Raw genomic sequence first — 17,482 nt, 5'->3', positions numbered from 1 at the left:
GAGGCTGTCAGATTCTTGCCTTAGCTCATTTGTGTGTTCTTTCCAAAGTTCTATTTACCTCTGGGCGTTCCTGGTTTGTGATCTTCCCTATAAAAACCAATGTAGCCATTGTTCAAGTGTGCTCCTTTCCTTGAGTAACTCCATGGTGCTCGTTGAATGGAGACCCATTCTGAATGCCTAATAAATTACCTATGGTTTGTACTTCGCTCCACTGTTGATTCCTCCTTACTTGATAAGAACCCGTGGCAAAGTGGTGATCTCTGCACCAGGTTATTAATTAATCGGCTCCACAGAGTCTCCCACTACTGCCTAGTGATACGAGACCCCTTTGTAGTAAGGAGTATAATTCTGAGTAGACTGGATTACTGCAACTCCCTGTTTCTGGGAGCACCACAATACATCTTGCAGGGGTTGCAGAGTCCAGTCTATAGCAGCAAACTTGGCGCTAAATAGAGAGCGCAGGTCCTCTACGGTGATGGCCTTGAGGGATCTTCACTGGTTGCCGATTAAGGAAAGGGTCTGCTTTAAATCTCTTTGTATTGTGTTTAGAGCAGTACATGGACTGGGCCCTGTACCGATGCAGGAGAAATTTACTTGGTATACGCCCAAGAGGCAGCTCCGCACCTCCAGCGCAAATCTGATACTGACTACCAGATTTAAGAGGTCCAGGTCTGGAGGCAGAGCTTTTGGTGTTGCGGCCGCACGCCTGTGGAATGAGCTGCCTCAGAACATCAGACAGGCTGAGTCTTTGACATGTTTTAGGAAGAGTCTGAAAACCTGGCTGTTCCCAAAGGCTGAACATATTGCTTCCCATTGATAAACTGGTCGTTGTCCATGGGGGTTCCATTTTTAAGTCTCAGTGGCAGGATACCAGTAGGGTGACAGTTCGCGCTTTATACATTTTTAATACAATACAATACAAAAGGTGGTGGAGGAGAATCCTCCTAGTTGGAACTAGAGTCCTCATACACCCAGCAAGCTAGGTGTCATGCTTCATCATTTGGACCTGCTCCTCGTCGGGTCGGCGCTGCAATACCAAACGGGCACCTGTAAAGGGGCTTTTTAGCGGAGATCTTTTGTTCCTTGCCGTATGGTGCTGTGGGTGTGAGAGGTCTAGGTGGTGTAGATGCGCTGAAAGTAAGTGATATTAAAAAAGGTTGGATAGTGCAAATAAGGCTTTTATTCAGGCTGGCTATCCACCTTCTTAAAAGCAAATAGAGTGGCCGCTCTCTGACTTTATGGTCCAGTGGAGCTAGGCTCTACTCTCATGGTCGACATGTTTCATGCACAGTGGTCTGGTGTGATCCGTGGCATTTCTTCAGGACCTAATGGGTGCACTATCTACACAAAGTGGTTGGTAAAATTCCGATATAGCAATATGTCATAACATAATTAAGAAAGCTGCAAGAGGATGATAGTTTCTCACTTGGGACATCTAAACACAGAAAACACCAGTACATTTCTATTTTACTAAGCAAAAATCAGCAAGGGAAAGAGGCGTTCCTAAAACAAGTCAGACCAGAACAGAACCACCAAAAGGCTTGAGAAAATATAAGTCCTCAGTGGAAGATGCTCAGTACATAAAATCCCACAGAGGCATACTTCTTGATACCTGCTGCATCCAGGAAAAGGGAACAGCCAATCATGGCCCACCACATGAAACCTTAACAAACAATTACAGGTGGTAAGAAAAATAACTTAAATGGCAGTTGCCACTCATTGCAGTTCGAATGCCTTATTGAATAGATATGCACAGTAACAGTGGGAAGAAGTGGGGGAGTTGTTGGCATCTTCCAGAAGAGCTGAAAGAGAGAGGGAAATCTACTTTTGAAGAAGGAAAGAACATTGCTAATAGGTGTTTGAAATCAGTAATAGACGTGCATATTTGCGCATTTCCAGTAATAAATCAGAAATGCAGATTAATATTAATTGTATGCCTTTTACTGAGGATAATTTGTTCAGAACACAAGTAGAAAACTCATTAGAACAGATTAAAAAAAACTAATGACAAAGCAAAAGCAAAGGGGCTCTAAAAATTAGATGATCCTTCAAAAGAGGATGTCCTGCAGATTTAAGAGAAAAACAGAAGGCAACCCTGTATGTCTTTTGAAAGGCAACACAAGGCAGTTACTTACAAGACGGAGGATTTTGGCACCAATCAACCCATCAAACGCAAACCTTTTCGAAGCAGAAGCAAAAGTAGAGGCCAATACCCAACATGCTCCATGTCTACCAGCAAATATTTTCAATCCTGCCCCTCACAACATCCAAACTGTGGTAATACACTTTAAAACAATGGTGGTCTATAACACCAGACATATAGGTACTGAATCTAATCCGGTGCATCAATATACAGAGTTCATGAGGAAACCACCAAGAGTCAAGACACAGCAAAAACAGATCCTCAAGACGTACAAGAACTACTCTTGAAGCAGGCAATTGAAAAGTGCCATTACAGGAACTGGACACAGGAGTATCCTTGGTATACCTCTTATTTCCAAGTAAGACTTAACTCCAAGACTTACACTGGACCTGTGCTCTGTACACAGGTTTATGAAGATGCAATGTTTTGAAAGAACTACTTTTTGGCAGGTCACTTCCTTACTGGACTATAATGACAGCAATCAACCTCAAGGATGCATAGTTTCAAATACCAATGCATCTAGCACATTTCAAATATCTAAGGTTTGTAATGAATAGAGCCCATTATCAATTCGAAATTCTACCCTTTGCAACAATTGTGGGAGGGAGTCCATTTTCAAAATAAATTAAAAAAACAGAGGAGATAATACATGTCATTGGTCACAAAAAATAAGCACCTGGCAACAAGTTTCAAAACAAATAAATCACAGTACGAAATGATTATGGCATCACAGTGTACACCAAGAAGAGGCATCATCGTGAGGGAGTCAGTGTGGCATCCAAGGGGCATAGACTGTAGTGCTTAATCCACTCTCCCTAAACCTTGAAGAATTTACGTGGGCATCCCCTACTATTGTATGTGACCTTTTCAGCAGCCATATAAAGATCCATCCCTGATTTCCACTCTGCCATGGTAGGGACCTCCGGTACAACCCAGTGGCGCGCCACATCCCGTTTAGCCACTACCAGCCCCAAGTTACAGAAAAGAAGCTACATTCTAGGAACATCCACATCTCCTGGGACCCCCAGCAGAACGTAGTTAAGTTCAAGAGGGATGTCTATGCCCAGCACCCGACTAAGCTCTTCACCACCCATTACCAGTATGCCTGAATAGCTGAGCAACTCCAAATCATGTGTATAAAAGTACCTCTGCCACCTCCACCTCGCAGGCAGCCCGGAGAAGCCGTCCTCCCAATGTGATGTAGGCGGTCCCAATCATAATATACCTGTTGCAATATCGGGATCAGGCGCAGCCGTGACTTTATAGCCACTTCTCTTGGGTGCATAAGGGCTGCCTCCTAGTCGACATCCTTCAATTTGCTGACATCTACCTCCCATCTGGCCCTCAACTATGTCAGTGTGTCCAGCATATTATTGTTTAGCATCTTATAGGTGAGATACAGCCCTCTGTGCGAGCTCGTTAAGCAGCAACCTTCCCTCCAATGGGGCAAACTCCGGCAGATCTAGGTCCCCCTATTTCTTCACTTGCCAAGCGTGCTGCAGTTGCGCGTGCTTAAGATATTAATTCTGGTGCATGGACTATTCCCTCTGTAGGGACGAAGAGGGCATCAAGGCACCCTCTTCCAATTGATTTCCTATTTAGGAGATTCCCAGTAAGTCTCATGCCACAAAGCCCCGGAGCTTGCCCAGTTCGCGCATCTATGCGCCCTCCCAAATCGGCGTTGCCCGCGTAATCTTTCCTCCCCAGCCGATACGTCTAGTTGCCTTGTGACAGGCATCCACAGTCACCTGTGACGCCTGTAGCAATTGCCGAACCCCCTTCCCACCATAGAGGTAGTAAAGACAGGACAGGTTGGCAAACTACTCTCACACCAGCCTATGGGTAGAGTGAGCCTGCGGTACAAACAGCCAGTCGTTTATGGACACCATATCGGCTGCCCAATAATAGGCCTGCATGTCTGGGAGGACAATTCCACCATTGTAGGGGTTACGCTGGAGAGTCAACAGCGCTATCCTGGGGTGCCCACCACACCACAGCAAGGCCCGCAAGCCACCATCTAATTTAGCAAATATTGCCTCCGGGATCGGGTAGCAGGTATTCTGTATGGTGCATAAGAGTTTAGGGAGACTCTTTTAATCGAACGCTTAAGGCAGCTTTACAATATCTTACCTCAAAGGCAGCCTTTCTACTAGTGATTACATCTTTAAGAAGGGTTAATGAGTTACAAGCACTAACAGCTCACAAAGACAAATTAGTAGGGAGAAAATGATCCAACTTTCATTCCAAAGATAGTATCACTTTTTCATGCCAATACAATTAGCGTCATTCTTTCAGAATCCAACTAACAGCAGAAAGGGCCCTACAAACAGAAGAGCTATTATCCATTACATTTAGGAGACGTAACCATTAGAAAATGTAAACAATTCTTCATGACACACCCCACCATACATTAGGAGCAGCAGTCACCAAAGGTACTGTGACAAGGTGACCTGTACAAACAATTCATTTATGCTACCACTTACAAAACAAACAAGCATTGGCATAGCCAATAGGTCTCGTGTTTAGGTCCTTATAAGTGTTTAGCCAGAGCTATTGACTCTGCCAATGTTTTTAAGATTTATTGTAGAGTAGTGTGGCTGCTGTGCAGAATGTTAAAACGTTGCAATAAAAAAGTGTTATAAGTATTTTTGTTACTGTAGAAATAACACAGAAGACATTATGTACAACAAAATGACCCTATTAAAAAAAGAATGAACATTAAAAATGTCATTTTTTTTTTCTCTTTCCAATGCTGGCAACGTCTTTCTGCCTTTTCTAATGCTTGTTATAACTTATTTTTATTATGTGGGAGCAGGGGAAATATAAACATTGGGAGGGTGGAGGTTGGTAAATAGTACCTGAATTACAACACGAGCAGCGGATGGACACTAGGGGAGAATCAACAGATGCCAGATTCCGAGGGCAGGCTGAGGTGGTGCGGATTGATGCTGAAGTAGTGGTGTGCTGGTGCAGAGGTGATGCTGAATGATACTGAGGTGGTGCCGAGTGGTGCTGAGATGGTGGTGTGTTGGTGCGGAGGTGATGCCAAGTGATACTGTGGTGGTGCTCAGGTGGTGCTTTGCTGGTGCTCAGGTAGTGTTGAGTGGAACCCAGTGATGCTGAGTTGGTGCTGCGCTAGTGCAAAGTTAATGCACTGGTGCAGAGGTGATGCTGCAGACATGGCGTTGCGCTAATGCTGTGGTGGGGCTGCGCTGGTGCTGATTTGGTGGTGCACTGATGAGGAGGTGGTGCTGTATCGATGCTGAGATGGTGCTGTGCTTATATTGGGAGGGACTGGGCCAGCACAGACTATGATGGAGGTAGGATAGCATCGTAGGATGAATAAATTACTAAACCTGTAGCCATGGGAAATCAGTTTTAGGTTATGTGCACCTCACTTCAAAAATATATGAAATTCCATGAAATTCCATAATCTAAAATAAAAGATGACCAAATCCCACACTTTGTTAATGCACTTTCAACCCAGCAATTCAGATGCTTGTTACTTTCGCTTGGTTCTAATTAGATGTGTGGCCTCTTTTAAGATGCTTCACAGAAAGAATCCTTTCTCACCAACCCTGCCCCCCCAGTGCCCTTTCTTGTGTGTTAAAATTAAAGACAGAAAACAAATTTTACTCTGCCTTCGAAATTACTAAACAAAAAACTCTGATGTATAGCATTCCGGGCTAAATTGGCTAGTACAAAGTTAGCACAGAGTGTGTTATTACATCCGAAGGCATTTTGATCCAGTCAAAAGGCAAACTGTTCATGGGGATATTCAGAGCCTATATAAACATCCCTGCGCTAAAACCACGGGAAGAAAATGGCTAGAATTCTTTACAAAAAAAATGAAGCAGTTTCTTGAGTCAAAAACATGAGAAAGACACAAAAATAGCTTTTCCTGTAACCGTCTTCAAGTAGCAGCGAAAACCAACGTAGAGGAGAAATAAGCAGATAACCACACCGCGTAAAGCTGAAAGATACAAGGGATGCAGATGCAGGTGTGACTCCGTGGAGGATCATTTTCACCTACACTAATATACATGTATGCAGTCGATGACACTGAGCGTTATGACACTGCCTGCTCACACCTTATGCAGTGTGGGGGGCTGCACCTCTTAAAGACCCATTCACTCTATGGCTGGGGCTCTGTGCGGGTGGCAGGGTACCTGGAGACGCTGTACTGTTCTACAGTGGAAGTCACTGCAAAGAAGGTGAGTCAACACTGCGTGAACACTCAGCCCCTAAGCGCATGTTATCTAATGATAGAATGACGTCAGAGCGGAGCGGAGTAGTGATAGCAATGGAAACAAGCGCTGTACAGGACTGCCTATCTCCTTCTGGGAAAGCAAACTCCAGGAACGATAGTTAACACACATGCTAACTTACTCTTTTGCGAGAACCCGTGCTCGTTTTCACAAATAATTCGAATTTAGCTGCAATTTAATTATAATGATTCTCCGATTGGCTTGAAACTAAAAGTTCACATGGGACCGGTATTTCCTTCTGTTAATGAGTAAACAGTGCCGGCGAGAATGTAGTATTCGGTTCCAGAAATATTTGTATACCATTTAAGCAGAAATATTGTGCACTATTTAAGCATAATGACACTAAAAAGTGGTCCACACCGCCCATTTAAAGTGCCGTTTTTAATAGGCAGATCTAATAACTTTTGTGTGCAACCTTCAGGGACAGCCCTTTTGGAGAGGAGGGTGGGGGCTGTTAAGTGACGTGTGTTAATGGACACCACAAGCAACAACCCTGAAAGGAACACACTATTTAAACATAAATATTTTTACACTATTTAAGCAACCAAAAACTAAAACTTATACCACACGCCCATTCGTAAAGCCGTACTTAATAGACCGATCACATAACATGTATGATCAAGCGTCGGGAAAAGCCATTTTGGAGAGAGGGTGGGGGCTGCACAGTGACGTGTGTTCATGGACACCACAAGGAACAATCCCGAAAGGAACACATGTCATTTTGATTGCCTGGGTCCTGACCTTCTGTAAGACACTAAATTGGAAAGTTAAAAAAGGTGGTGGGGCGGCTGACAACACCTGAATCAAAAGCTGGGGCAGCAACATGAGGAGTGCCGTGGCTGGGATCCCGGTTAAGTGCGGTGGGGATCGGCCAATGGGGTGTCCGTGACTCTCCCCACCAGAGTTACTGTATACAACCCCCCCAACCCCCCAAAAAAAACGAGACAATGGCCACCGAAGTAAAAGCAAAACGGGACAATAAAACTACAATGATAAAAAACAAGACGGGGGCACCAAGGGAAGTGGGACAGAAATAGAAAACGGGAGGGGAGCACCAGGGGGAGTGGGAGGGCATGCAGGGAAACGTGAGGGGGTGGGAGGGACAACTGCAGCTGAATAACAGGATAGCTGAGGCATAATAATTAAATAGTCTGCCAAAACAACATAAAAGGGCAGTGGTGCAACGCCTACAAGTAATCGGACCAGTAGCCATGGGTGTTAACAACACACCAAGAGGTGGGACAAATGTAAGCCATGCACCATACAAAACGAAGGATTTCCAAACGGCACATAAAAGAACCAATGAAAACTGGTGGGCCTGGCCAAAATACACAGAGAGAACACTGTATGCATCGCAGAGCAGCGCATGCGCGTGGACTCTAGGCTCGACCTAAAAACTAGATATTAAACCAAGGGCATATACTTACACAAAAGAAAGGTATTATACTGCCGTTTCTTGGCAGTTCTTCATTAAAAGACATTTGCAATGTTGCAACATGGTCTTCAAAACATACTTTTAATAAATACTGCTGTGTAGATACCCAAGCACAAAAGGAGACTACAGTAAGTCAGACTAGTTAAAAGTAAGTATTTAGCACTACTCCCTCTTCAAACCCTCCCTATGGGAAGAATGCTATTACATTTCATATGAACAGCATGCAAATCTAAACATGATTTCACGCTCAATCTAGTTACCTGTAAATATGGTTTTGCAGCTTGAAACTTTTTTAAACTCACATGTGATCCTCTCACCTTCCCGGCGAAGGAGGGCAGTAAATGTGTAAAAATGAATCTAAAATGGAAGTCACACACAGGATCATTGTCGGCTTACGTTTGATGTCACACTGACTCCAACGAGGTTGACAGCCAAAAATAAAATAAAAAATACAAAAAACACTTCCAGACACAACCATTAAGTGGCATCTTACTTGTGACTGAATAAACCTACATAATCTACACTACTGGCTACTGGATTGATCACTTACAAGGACCCTACTTTGTTTACAAAATACTTTAGCAGAGGCAGTTTTATGAATAGGTCAAAAGCAGTGCTTAAATTCCTGAAAAAATAAGTGCCAGGGCTCTTCTTGGAAGACCACTGCAGCCTGCACCACCCATACCCTACCAACTCCGCCAATGGCAGCAACATAACACCTAATCATCGCACTCCTACAAGCATGACAATTCAAATTTATTCAGGCCACACAAAGCAATAATAATGGCATAAGAGGCTGTTAATATTCACTTTCAATGTATATTGACATAATAAACACGGTTGTTGTGCTCATCTCTAAATTAAAAAGGCATCACCACCATGTGTCACTAGAGTCGGAGCTGACAATCAAGTGCTGGCACTAATCAAGCACTGGCCGAAAGCCAGAGTGAAAAGCGTCCACAATAAAGTTGGTAACAGTTTACAATTTTCTTTTAGAGTGCTCACTATAAATACGTTCACTCATTCTTGGCGATCCTAAAGACGCCCTACCAAATTGTCCTAAATGACTCGGAAGAGGAAAGGGAAGCGGATGAGCTGGCAGCTATCCTACAAATGGGTGGAGTCTAAAAAGATCAATTTCAGCACCAGAGATGCTAAAGCAAGAAATATGAATGTTCTTGTCTGAGGGAGCAATTCTCAAAGCAGTTTATACACTAACCTATACTTATAAAGCATTTTATACATACGCAATTTACAAGTATTGTGTAATACTTTCTGTGAGAAATCTGGATGTTCCAGGGCAAGGATACCGTGGCATTAAGTTGAACACCTACGATCCTGTGTCTTTGACGATTTGCATACGTTTGCAAGGCACAATCCTAACCTGGGTAGGGTAGGGGGTCCAGGGTAAAAATAGGGTAATGTCTCAACAAGGAAAGTATTGTCCTGTAAAATAAATGTTCCAAAGTACTGATTGACTTTTGCAAAGTATTTATGTATGTGCAAATGTACATACCAGTACAAGCAAAAATGCCTTTGTATGGGAGGAACTTAGAATCTGTAATCAAATTCCAGAACCTTTCCTGGAATGCTGTGACTGTCCAGCTTTGCACAAGTACTTCTGGAATAATCTGTGAATTCCGAAATAGTCAGAAATGTGATTTTTACACAGAGGTAAGTTTGCCGGAGTTACTATACAACTTTTAAAAAATATATAATTGGACCTTAAACACCAATGCAAAATTGGTCCTTGTGTATGGAGCAGAAACTTCAGTGACCAAAAAGGTCCAGAACTTTATCAACACCTGTGCAAAGAAAATCCTCCAAATCCGCTGGCCAAACAACATCAGCAACAACGACCTAATGCAGCAGACTTTTCAACTCCCCGAACATGAAGAAATCATGAAGACACTGGGGCTGGTTAGGTCAAACCCTCCACAAGCCTGCATCAAACACCATCAGGGAAAGCCTGACCTGGAACCCTCAAGGGAAAGAGGAAGGCCGAGAAACACCTGACGCCAAGACCTTGAGGCTGTCTGCAAGGAGATGGGTTACACCTGGAGTCAGACTGAAAGAAAAGGCCAGGACAGAGATGGCTGAAGAGTCCTGGTTGATGGCCTATATCTCAGGAATGATAGTAGGCAAATGTAAGTAAATGTTATGGTGATAATTGGCACAAATATTTTCATACATAACAGGAACTAAAATTTTGATTATGTGTTAGTGACGTTGCACTGATGTGCAGAAACCCAGTCCTCAGTAGGAAGGGGAATTTATTTTAAAAAGTATTTCTGACCACTCAAATTCGCAAATTCTGTAGTAACACCATTAATTCAGAAGACCGCTCGCTTCTAAAGAAATTCCCAGCGTTGCTGTACTATGAAAGTTTACAATGCATGTCTTATTCCTTATTCCTTTTCTACAATATGAGCATGTGATTCTTACTAGAGAAAGAAGAAAGGTGAAAATCAAATACACAGAAAACATAGATCTACAGATGTCAAAGGGCTCATTACCTTGAGATACTTGAGGTTCCTGCTTTCCTCGAGCTTCTTACAAGACTATGCCCATGTGCCGCATTCTGATGGCGCTCCAAGTTCTGAATGTTAGAATCCCAATAAAAAACAACTCAGAATCATTTTTATCGCAATACATACTCTATGAAAGACAAGACTTCAGTATCACAAGCTTTGGAGTAAGCCGTAGACCCTATTACCAAACACATACACCCAGAAATCTGCAGTTGAGTAATTACTGTTGCAATGTAAAGCAGACCTGGGGGCTTTGGTCACTGTAAACAAACTGACAGACAGGCAATATGCAGAGAAGCACAAACAAAGGAGCGTACAGCGAGTATGGTCTTTGCTAATTTGCACAGTTTGGCCTCAGTTATGAATGCCCTGGGATAATACTTCTTATTTCCCCACCCAGAATCAATTGTTACCATGGGTCCCCTTAATTCGGCGGTGAAGAAATAATGGGTATTGTGAGTGTGTGGGAATCATTGTTTTCATCAGGCCTGGGCGTAGTTCGCGGAGTTTTGCTACACGGAACTCCGCAAAGTTACAAAATAACTCAGCGAAGTTCCGCGAGTGGCGGAGTGCAGTGCGAACTGCAGTTTGTGCTGGTATTCCTGCCACTTGGGTAGAAATTCTACCCGAGCGGCAGCCTGCACTCGTGAACTTACCGTTCGCGATCACAAACGTATCCTTTGCGATCACGAGCTGGGAAAAAACTCTGCTTCACATCGCGAAGCGGAGTTTTCTGCACTCCGCGAGCTCCGCAGAGTGTGGAGGTCAGAAAACTCCGCGAATGGAGCAAAGTTCACCGCCCAGGCCTAGTTTTCATGCAGATTCCTGCTGTTTATCTGCGACTGTTTTGATTAGGAAGCGTTAGGTGGCCAGACGAATGGTCTGATATACACAATGTTTCCAGAGGAAGTGAAACTAAAAGATAAGGGCCTGCTATATAAGTGGACAATATAGTGCTATAATATTGGACAACATACGTAAACTGCACACTGACTTTTGACAACCTGCGACGCTGCTGATGTACTAATTGGTTGCATCTCAAAATGTTCATTCAAAGGTAGTCACAAAACCTCTTGCCTCATTAATATGAAGCAGTTCATATTTTGCGACCCTCTACGAAAGGCTTCAAACAAAGGGATGTAGGCTTTTGGAGGACAGTAGTCCTCCATCCCTGCATGTGCATTTCTACCATGCAAAAAAATTTAAAAAGCCACCCATGTTACTTGAATGGCTAGCTGGTGCTTTTAAAATAAAATGTTAATATAAAGGGAAGTCAATGGGGGAAGAACGCAATTGTCACCTAACCTACAACCTACACTCCCTGATGCCAAGTGACACACTTCCCTAGGGGAAACTCTCCCACATGGACAGTATCCCTTTTTCAAATCAGTTACCAATTCAACTCGAGTGCCCGTAACTTATCAATGGATTGTGACCGCAGTGGAGGTAACAAAACACTGACACAGCCCACTGCGACCCACAATTAGGATGCCCCTCTCACCCCCCCTCTTTTTTGGAAATGTATGAGTTAGTATGATTTTTCTGACCTGTAAATGCCATTTTACAAATCACAGGCTTTGTTACCGCAAAGTACCTTTAGACATCAAATCCATAATCTCAATGTAGATTTTTAGTCACAGGCTGAGTGAAACAGGGAATTCTGAAGCACTTTTGGAACTTCATGAAATCTGACTAGAGTCTCAAGTGCTCATGGTGGTTGATCCAAAGTGCAGAGTTTTTACATGGAGAAATCACGGCTGAAAACCTTTGTCTGAATAATCCAGCAGCAGTGCTTAATTTGAGCTGGTGGTTTCCGGTGCTCGGCACCAGCGCTTAAGTGTCAACACCGGCGCTTGTGACAGTCTGTCACAAGTTGGCGCTGTCTAACTAATTTAGAGATGACCATAACAACAGTTAATTATTAATGCAATATACATTAAAAATTACTATGACCTGCTGCCTAAGCCATTCTTATGGCTTTGGGGGCCTGAAATAACCCAAATTGTCACACTTATAGGAGTGTGATGGTTAGCAGTTGTTTAGTTACTATCATTGTCAGCATAGCTGGGGAATTTTGTAGTGCAGGCTGTAGTGGCCTCCCGACGAGAGCCCTGGCACTTTTGTTTTTTTTTTACAAATTACGCACTGTCCAACTGTCCAGCAGACAGGAGATTTAGACAGGCTGGCTGACTTGATTAAAGGCGTCTGGCAGGGTGAAAGGACTGGAGGAGTTGGGAGGCATCTAGAGCACGGCCATGTGAACAAGGCACAGTGTTAAAATGCGTCTGCTCCTTGACAAGGAGTCAATGTATGTGGTGTGATCTGATCGTGGTGTGATCTGATCGTGGGACTGTAGATCCAATGTTTATTCAATTTCAAACTGTGTACATAAGGCACTGCACTCATCTTAGATAGGAGGTGGCGACCGTCCAGACCAGGGCAATTCTGAGGAGCATGTGCTCCAAAGGAAGGTACTACAGCAGTAGAGATTGGATGATGAGCTCCAAAGAAAGGTTCTACAGCAGTAGGGATTGGAGCATGTGCTACAAAGAAAAGTTCTACAGCAGTACTGATTGGAGCATGTGCTATAAAGAAAAGTTCGACAGCAGTACTGATTGGAGCATGTGCTGCAAAAAAAGGTTCTACAGCAGTAGGGATTGGAACATGTGCTCCCAAGAAAGGTTCAACAGCAGTAGGGATTGGATGATGTGCTCCAAAGAAAGGTTCTACAGTAGTAGGGATTGGAGCATGTGCTACAAAGAAAGGTTCTACAGTAGTAGGGATTGGAGCATGTGCTGCAAAGAAAGGTTCTACAGCAGTAGGGATTGGATGATGTGCTCCAAAGAAAGGTTCAACAGTAGTAGGGATTGGAGCATGTGCTACAAAGAAATATTCTACAGCAGTAGGGATTGGAACATGTACTCCAAAGAAAGGTTCAACAGCAGTAGGGATTGGATGATGTGCTCCAAAGAAAGGTTCTACAGTAGTAGGGATTGGAGCATGTGCTACAAAGAAAGGTTCTACAGCAGTAGGGATTGGAGCTTGTGCTCCAAAGAAAGGTTCTACAGCAGTAGGGATTGGAGCTTGTGCTCCAAAGAAAGGTTCTACAGCAGCAGGGATTGGATGATGTGCTCCAAAGAAAGGTTCTACAGCAGCAGGGATTGGATTATGTGCGCCAAAGAAAGGTTCTACAGCAGTAGGGATTGGAGCATGTGCTACAAAGAAAGGTTCTACAGCAGTAGAGATTGCGGCTTGTGCTCCAAAGAAAGGTTCTACAGCAGTAGGGATTGGAGAATGTGCCACAAAGAAAGGTTCTACATCAGTAGGGATTGGAGCATGTGCTACAAAGAAAGGTTCGACAGCAGTAGGGATTGGGGCAGGAACAAGTTATACAAAGTTTCTTGATTTCTCTCTTTGCAAACCAGAGTGCCTTCATTGCTCTGCATGGAAGTCAAGCAACCTGATTTAATTCTGTTCAATAATCTGTGAATTTCAGATATATTGCTGTATATTGCTCTGACCTTATAGCAGCAGAAACATCTTTCAGGCAAAAGACTGGCCGCACATAGAGATCATTCTATCCAAACCTATGAAGGAGAGAGACTATTTACTACTGGAACTGGCAGAAGCCCAGGCAGAGTCTATTTACTGCTGCTTTCGAACACAGCCATCTGTGTTTTGGCAGGGAGGCAATTTCCCTGTAAGTGAATATGCTTTATTCCCATTGCAGTGTTTAAATCACATACTTAAAATGTGTATTATTTTGAAAACAGCAGTTTCCGTTATATGTGGTATCAGCACAGAATATATTTCACTTTCCACTGTCTTTCTAAGAGCATAGCGTTTGATTTTAAAGAGGTAACTCCTGAACAAACTTAAAGTATCTAGCTTGTTTGCATGGTGGTTAATGCCCAACAAATGTATGAGCTCTGAATTCATAAAAATGAGAGGCCAGAAGTACAGAGCGGTAATGTGATTTGTCTTGACACACAATGTGGTAAGAAGAGGGCACAAACACCAGTCAGAAACCTGCTGGCCTATGGGGAAAATAGAAGATTTAACAATGTGCAAATGCAGTTATTTCGAGAGGGAATGCTACCTCTATCCCTGTTTCTATCCCTGTTAGGCATCCAATGCAGACATTCCTGATTCTGTGAAACGTAGGTTGTGTGTGTTGCCCTGAAGTGGGTATCGAGGTCATGTCTGATCGCATCCCACTGTGAAACTGCACCTTAAGCAACCACGGCAAAGGCGGCATCACTGTTCTATAGCTGTTCTGGTCCTAAGTGCCTCTCTTTCTTTAGCTATGGAGTGTACTATGGAAGACACACATATCACCCCAAAGAAAGCTGTAAAACACTCATTCAACATAGACAGCCCCACCTTATTTGCTTGTTCAATACAATTAAAGGCTGCTTCTGTCTCGATCCTCTGAAAACGAATTCAAATATTTTGGACAGGTACATAAGTAGATATAACCACCTGAAAATACTCTAATCTTAATACTGGATAAATCACTTAAGTGAAAAGGACCACATTCTCTTTTTGAAACATACAGGGCCACTCACAAAGAAAGCGCTGATAGATGATTTCTGTGTGAGTTCATATCTTCTCTGTGTGTCTCAGCTAGGAATGCTATAATTACACTGAGCACCTACCTGGCTGTATATCTAAAGACTCTATCTGCAGGCACTATACTGTATGGTTCAAAAAGAGAAAATGTGCTCCTCGCAACTTCTGTGACGCGACTCTGCGGATTTCCAATTTGTAGTGGTATTATGAGGTTCAATCACCTTGCGATCCAAACTCAAATGTTACTTGTAAAGTTGTACCAAACTTTATGTCCTGATGAAATCTCATGTTGAAATGTTCTGTATTATGGGTGAAACACGTCAACTTATTCGGTAGGCATGGCATTAACTATATTTGCTCTAATTGTGTTGCATATACAAATGAAAGTCGTACTTGTTACCTACTATGCCTTCTTTATTCTTTTCTTAAAATGCCCAAAGCAATAGGATTTCAGCATGTATTCTTATATACATTTCGGTGGGTGAATGCAACATTATGAACACTTCATGAACTGGTGTCATATTATTCCAAAAACCTGATGTATGGGATTTATTCTAGTGTGCTGCAATATAAGACACCAGCATTAAGAATTTCTCAAAGTCAAGGAAAATAACAATTCTCTAGAAGTCATTCCTAGCTTTTTGCTTTAGGGGTTATTGTATCAACCAGTTTTACTTGTATAAAAGGGATTTGACTGCCGGATCTTGTTCTTAGATTATTACTTCCAATAGGTTGTACGACGTTACCATGTATGCCTTTAAGCATGCTTGGCTTTACTAGGCATGTGATACAACGCGTTGACCTTCACAATTGTTGCATTGAATTGGAGGTCTTTACCATTCATTTTTAGGTTGAGCATTCGAGACCTCTTGTATATACTTTAGTATATACTTATTATATACTTATATGTGTATGTACTTTGTGGGCTCTGGAGATCAGCCCTAGGACTTGTCTGTTTCCGCTTAGGGACTTTTTGTCTGTTAAACTGCCTCTATTTAACTGTTGTAATAGAAAACGACCAGAAGAGGTCAGTAAAATACCAGAATTGCTTTCTCCTGAGGGACTTTTTTTTAATTTTTCTGGCAAATGCCTCTATTTAACTTTCTTGATAGAAAACGACCAGCAGAGGTCAGTAAAATACCAGAATCACTTTAGCATTCTCTAGATTCCAGTCCATAGAAATTGTCTTCCATGAACACCCGTAGACCATAATATTTTTTTCAAATCTTGTATTTTCAGTGATATGACCACTGAAAGTGTTGATTTTATATTAAAAACAGAGCTAGCTTTGGACTTTACCATTTCCCGCTGTAAGGCAATATTTCTCTCCATGTGTTCCCATACCTGGCGTGTCATGCAGTTTGTTGCTTACTTTCTCTCCATCTTAAAGAACAGTAGATGTTTCAGCACCCAGGCTAATGTGCTGCATAACTAAATACATATAAGGTCCCAAACTTGAGACCGATTGCATTGTAAATGCTTGTTTGTGGTATTATCTATCTACACACATATAAAATATTTTTTTAGGGGGGGGGTCCATGCAAACTATATATATATTCTTTTTTTTTTAAAGATAATGCTGCTTAAAGGACATCAAGAGAGTCTGGGCTTGATAGTGGAACGTCACCACCCAAATATTCCAAACGAACAGTCACGCACTCCTGGTACACAGAACAAGGTTTTTTAGTGCAGCAGTTCATCCGTCTAGAAGCATAGCATGTTTCGACCCTCAACCGGGTCTTAATCATATGCAAATCACTTGTGGCCAGTTGCTCTTCTGTTTAAATACACAGCAAATATTAGACACTAAATAGGGACTCCAGGTGGAATACGGTAAGGATTTAAGGATATAATAAGGTTATTTCAAATTATAGAAAACAGCATAAATATTTTTTGAATGCAGGTTTATATAAACTTTATATACACACATAGTTAATAAGTTAGTGAGTTGTGTGCGAAGAGACAGTTTCCCCTTCCTTTTCAACTAAAGAACCACTGAGTCCATAATGCATTCCAACAGAGTAAATTAATGTACCGGTCCCACCGTGGAAAACCTGTAATATTTTACTTGGCATAAGCTGCAGACATTTTGGCTGTGGTGTCCATTTAAGTTTCCTTCGTAATTCTTTCGTCTTTTCACTCTGCTTGTGCTATCAATTTTAGTTAACTTTCTGACTCAGCTAAAATCAATGTACGTGCAGAGAGTTTGTAGCTGCCAGTACACCTGTTAATTGTCAATCAATTACTGCTGCCATAAGCACTCCTGCTCCCCCTCCCACTTTCCTGACCAAGTGGTTATTCATCTACCCTGGTTTGCTGAAAACTATTTCCAAAACTTGCTCTCCCTATTTCTGTTCACATGCTTACTGAGCAGAAAACCTATATACAAGACCTGTGTTCTGTGACTTCAGTGTACTACCTCCTTCAGTACTTGAGAGTGCTGTGTGGACGTGGTCCCACTCATGAGTGATTAATAAACTTGTTATTTATTCCTACTCAGTGCTGATCTCTACTTTGTTGGTTTTTGAACCCG

At 42.5% G+C, this 17,482-nt stretch overlaps 1 protein-coding gene across 2 annotated transcripts in view; it reads right to left on the bottom strand.

The window, feature by feature from the left end:
• The window catches only part of FXN (frataxin), a 101,919-nt gene that overhangs the window by 48,492 nt on the left and 35,945 nt on the right, over window positions 1-17,482 (bottom strand). For both annotated transcript variants that reach the window (XM_085632987.1, XM_085632988.1), the window contains exon 2: window positions 10,363-10,445. In XM_085632987.1, coding sequence (XP_085489113.1) covers window positions 10,363-10,445 — 83 coding nt within the window. The remainder of the gene's footprint in view (window positions 1-10,362; window positions 10,446-17,482) is intronic.

The sequence above is a fragment of the Triturus cristatus genome, chromosome 2_1, assembly GCF_964204655.1.
Source record: "Triturus cristatus chromosome 2_1, aTriCri1.1, whole genome shotgun sequence".
NCBI lineage: Eukaryota > Metazoa > Chordata > Amphibia > Caudata > Salamandridae > Triturus > Triturus cristatus.
This window is presented reverse-complemented; position numbering and strand designations above follow the sequence as displayed.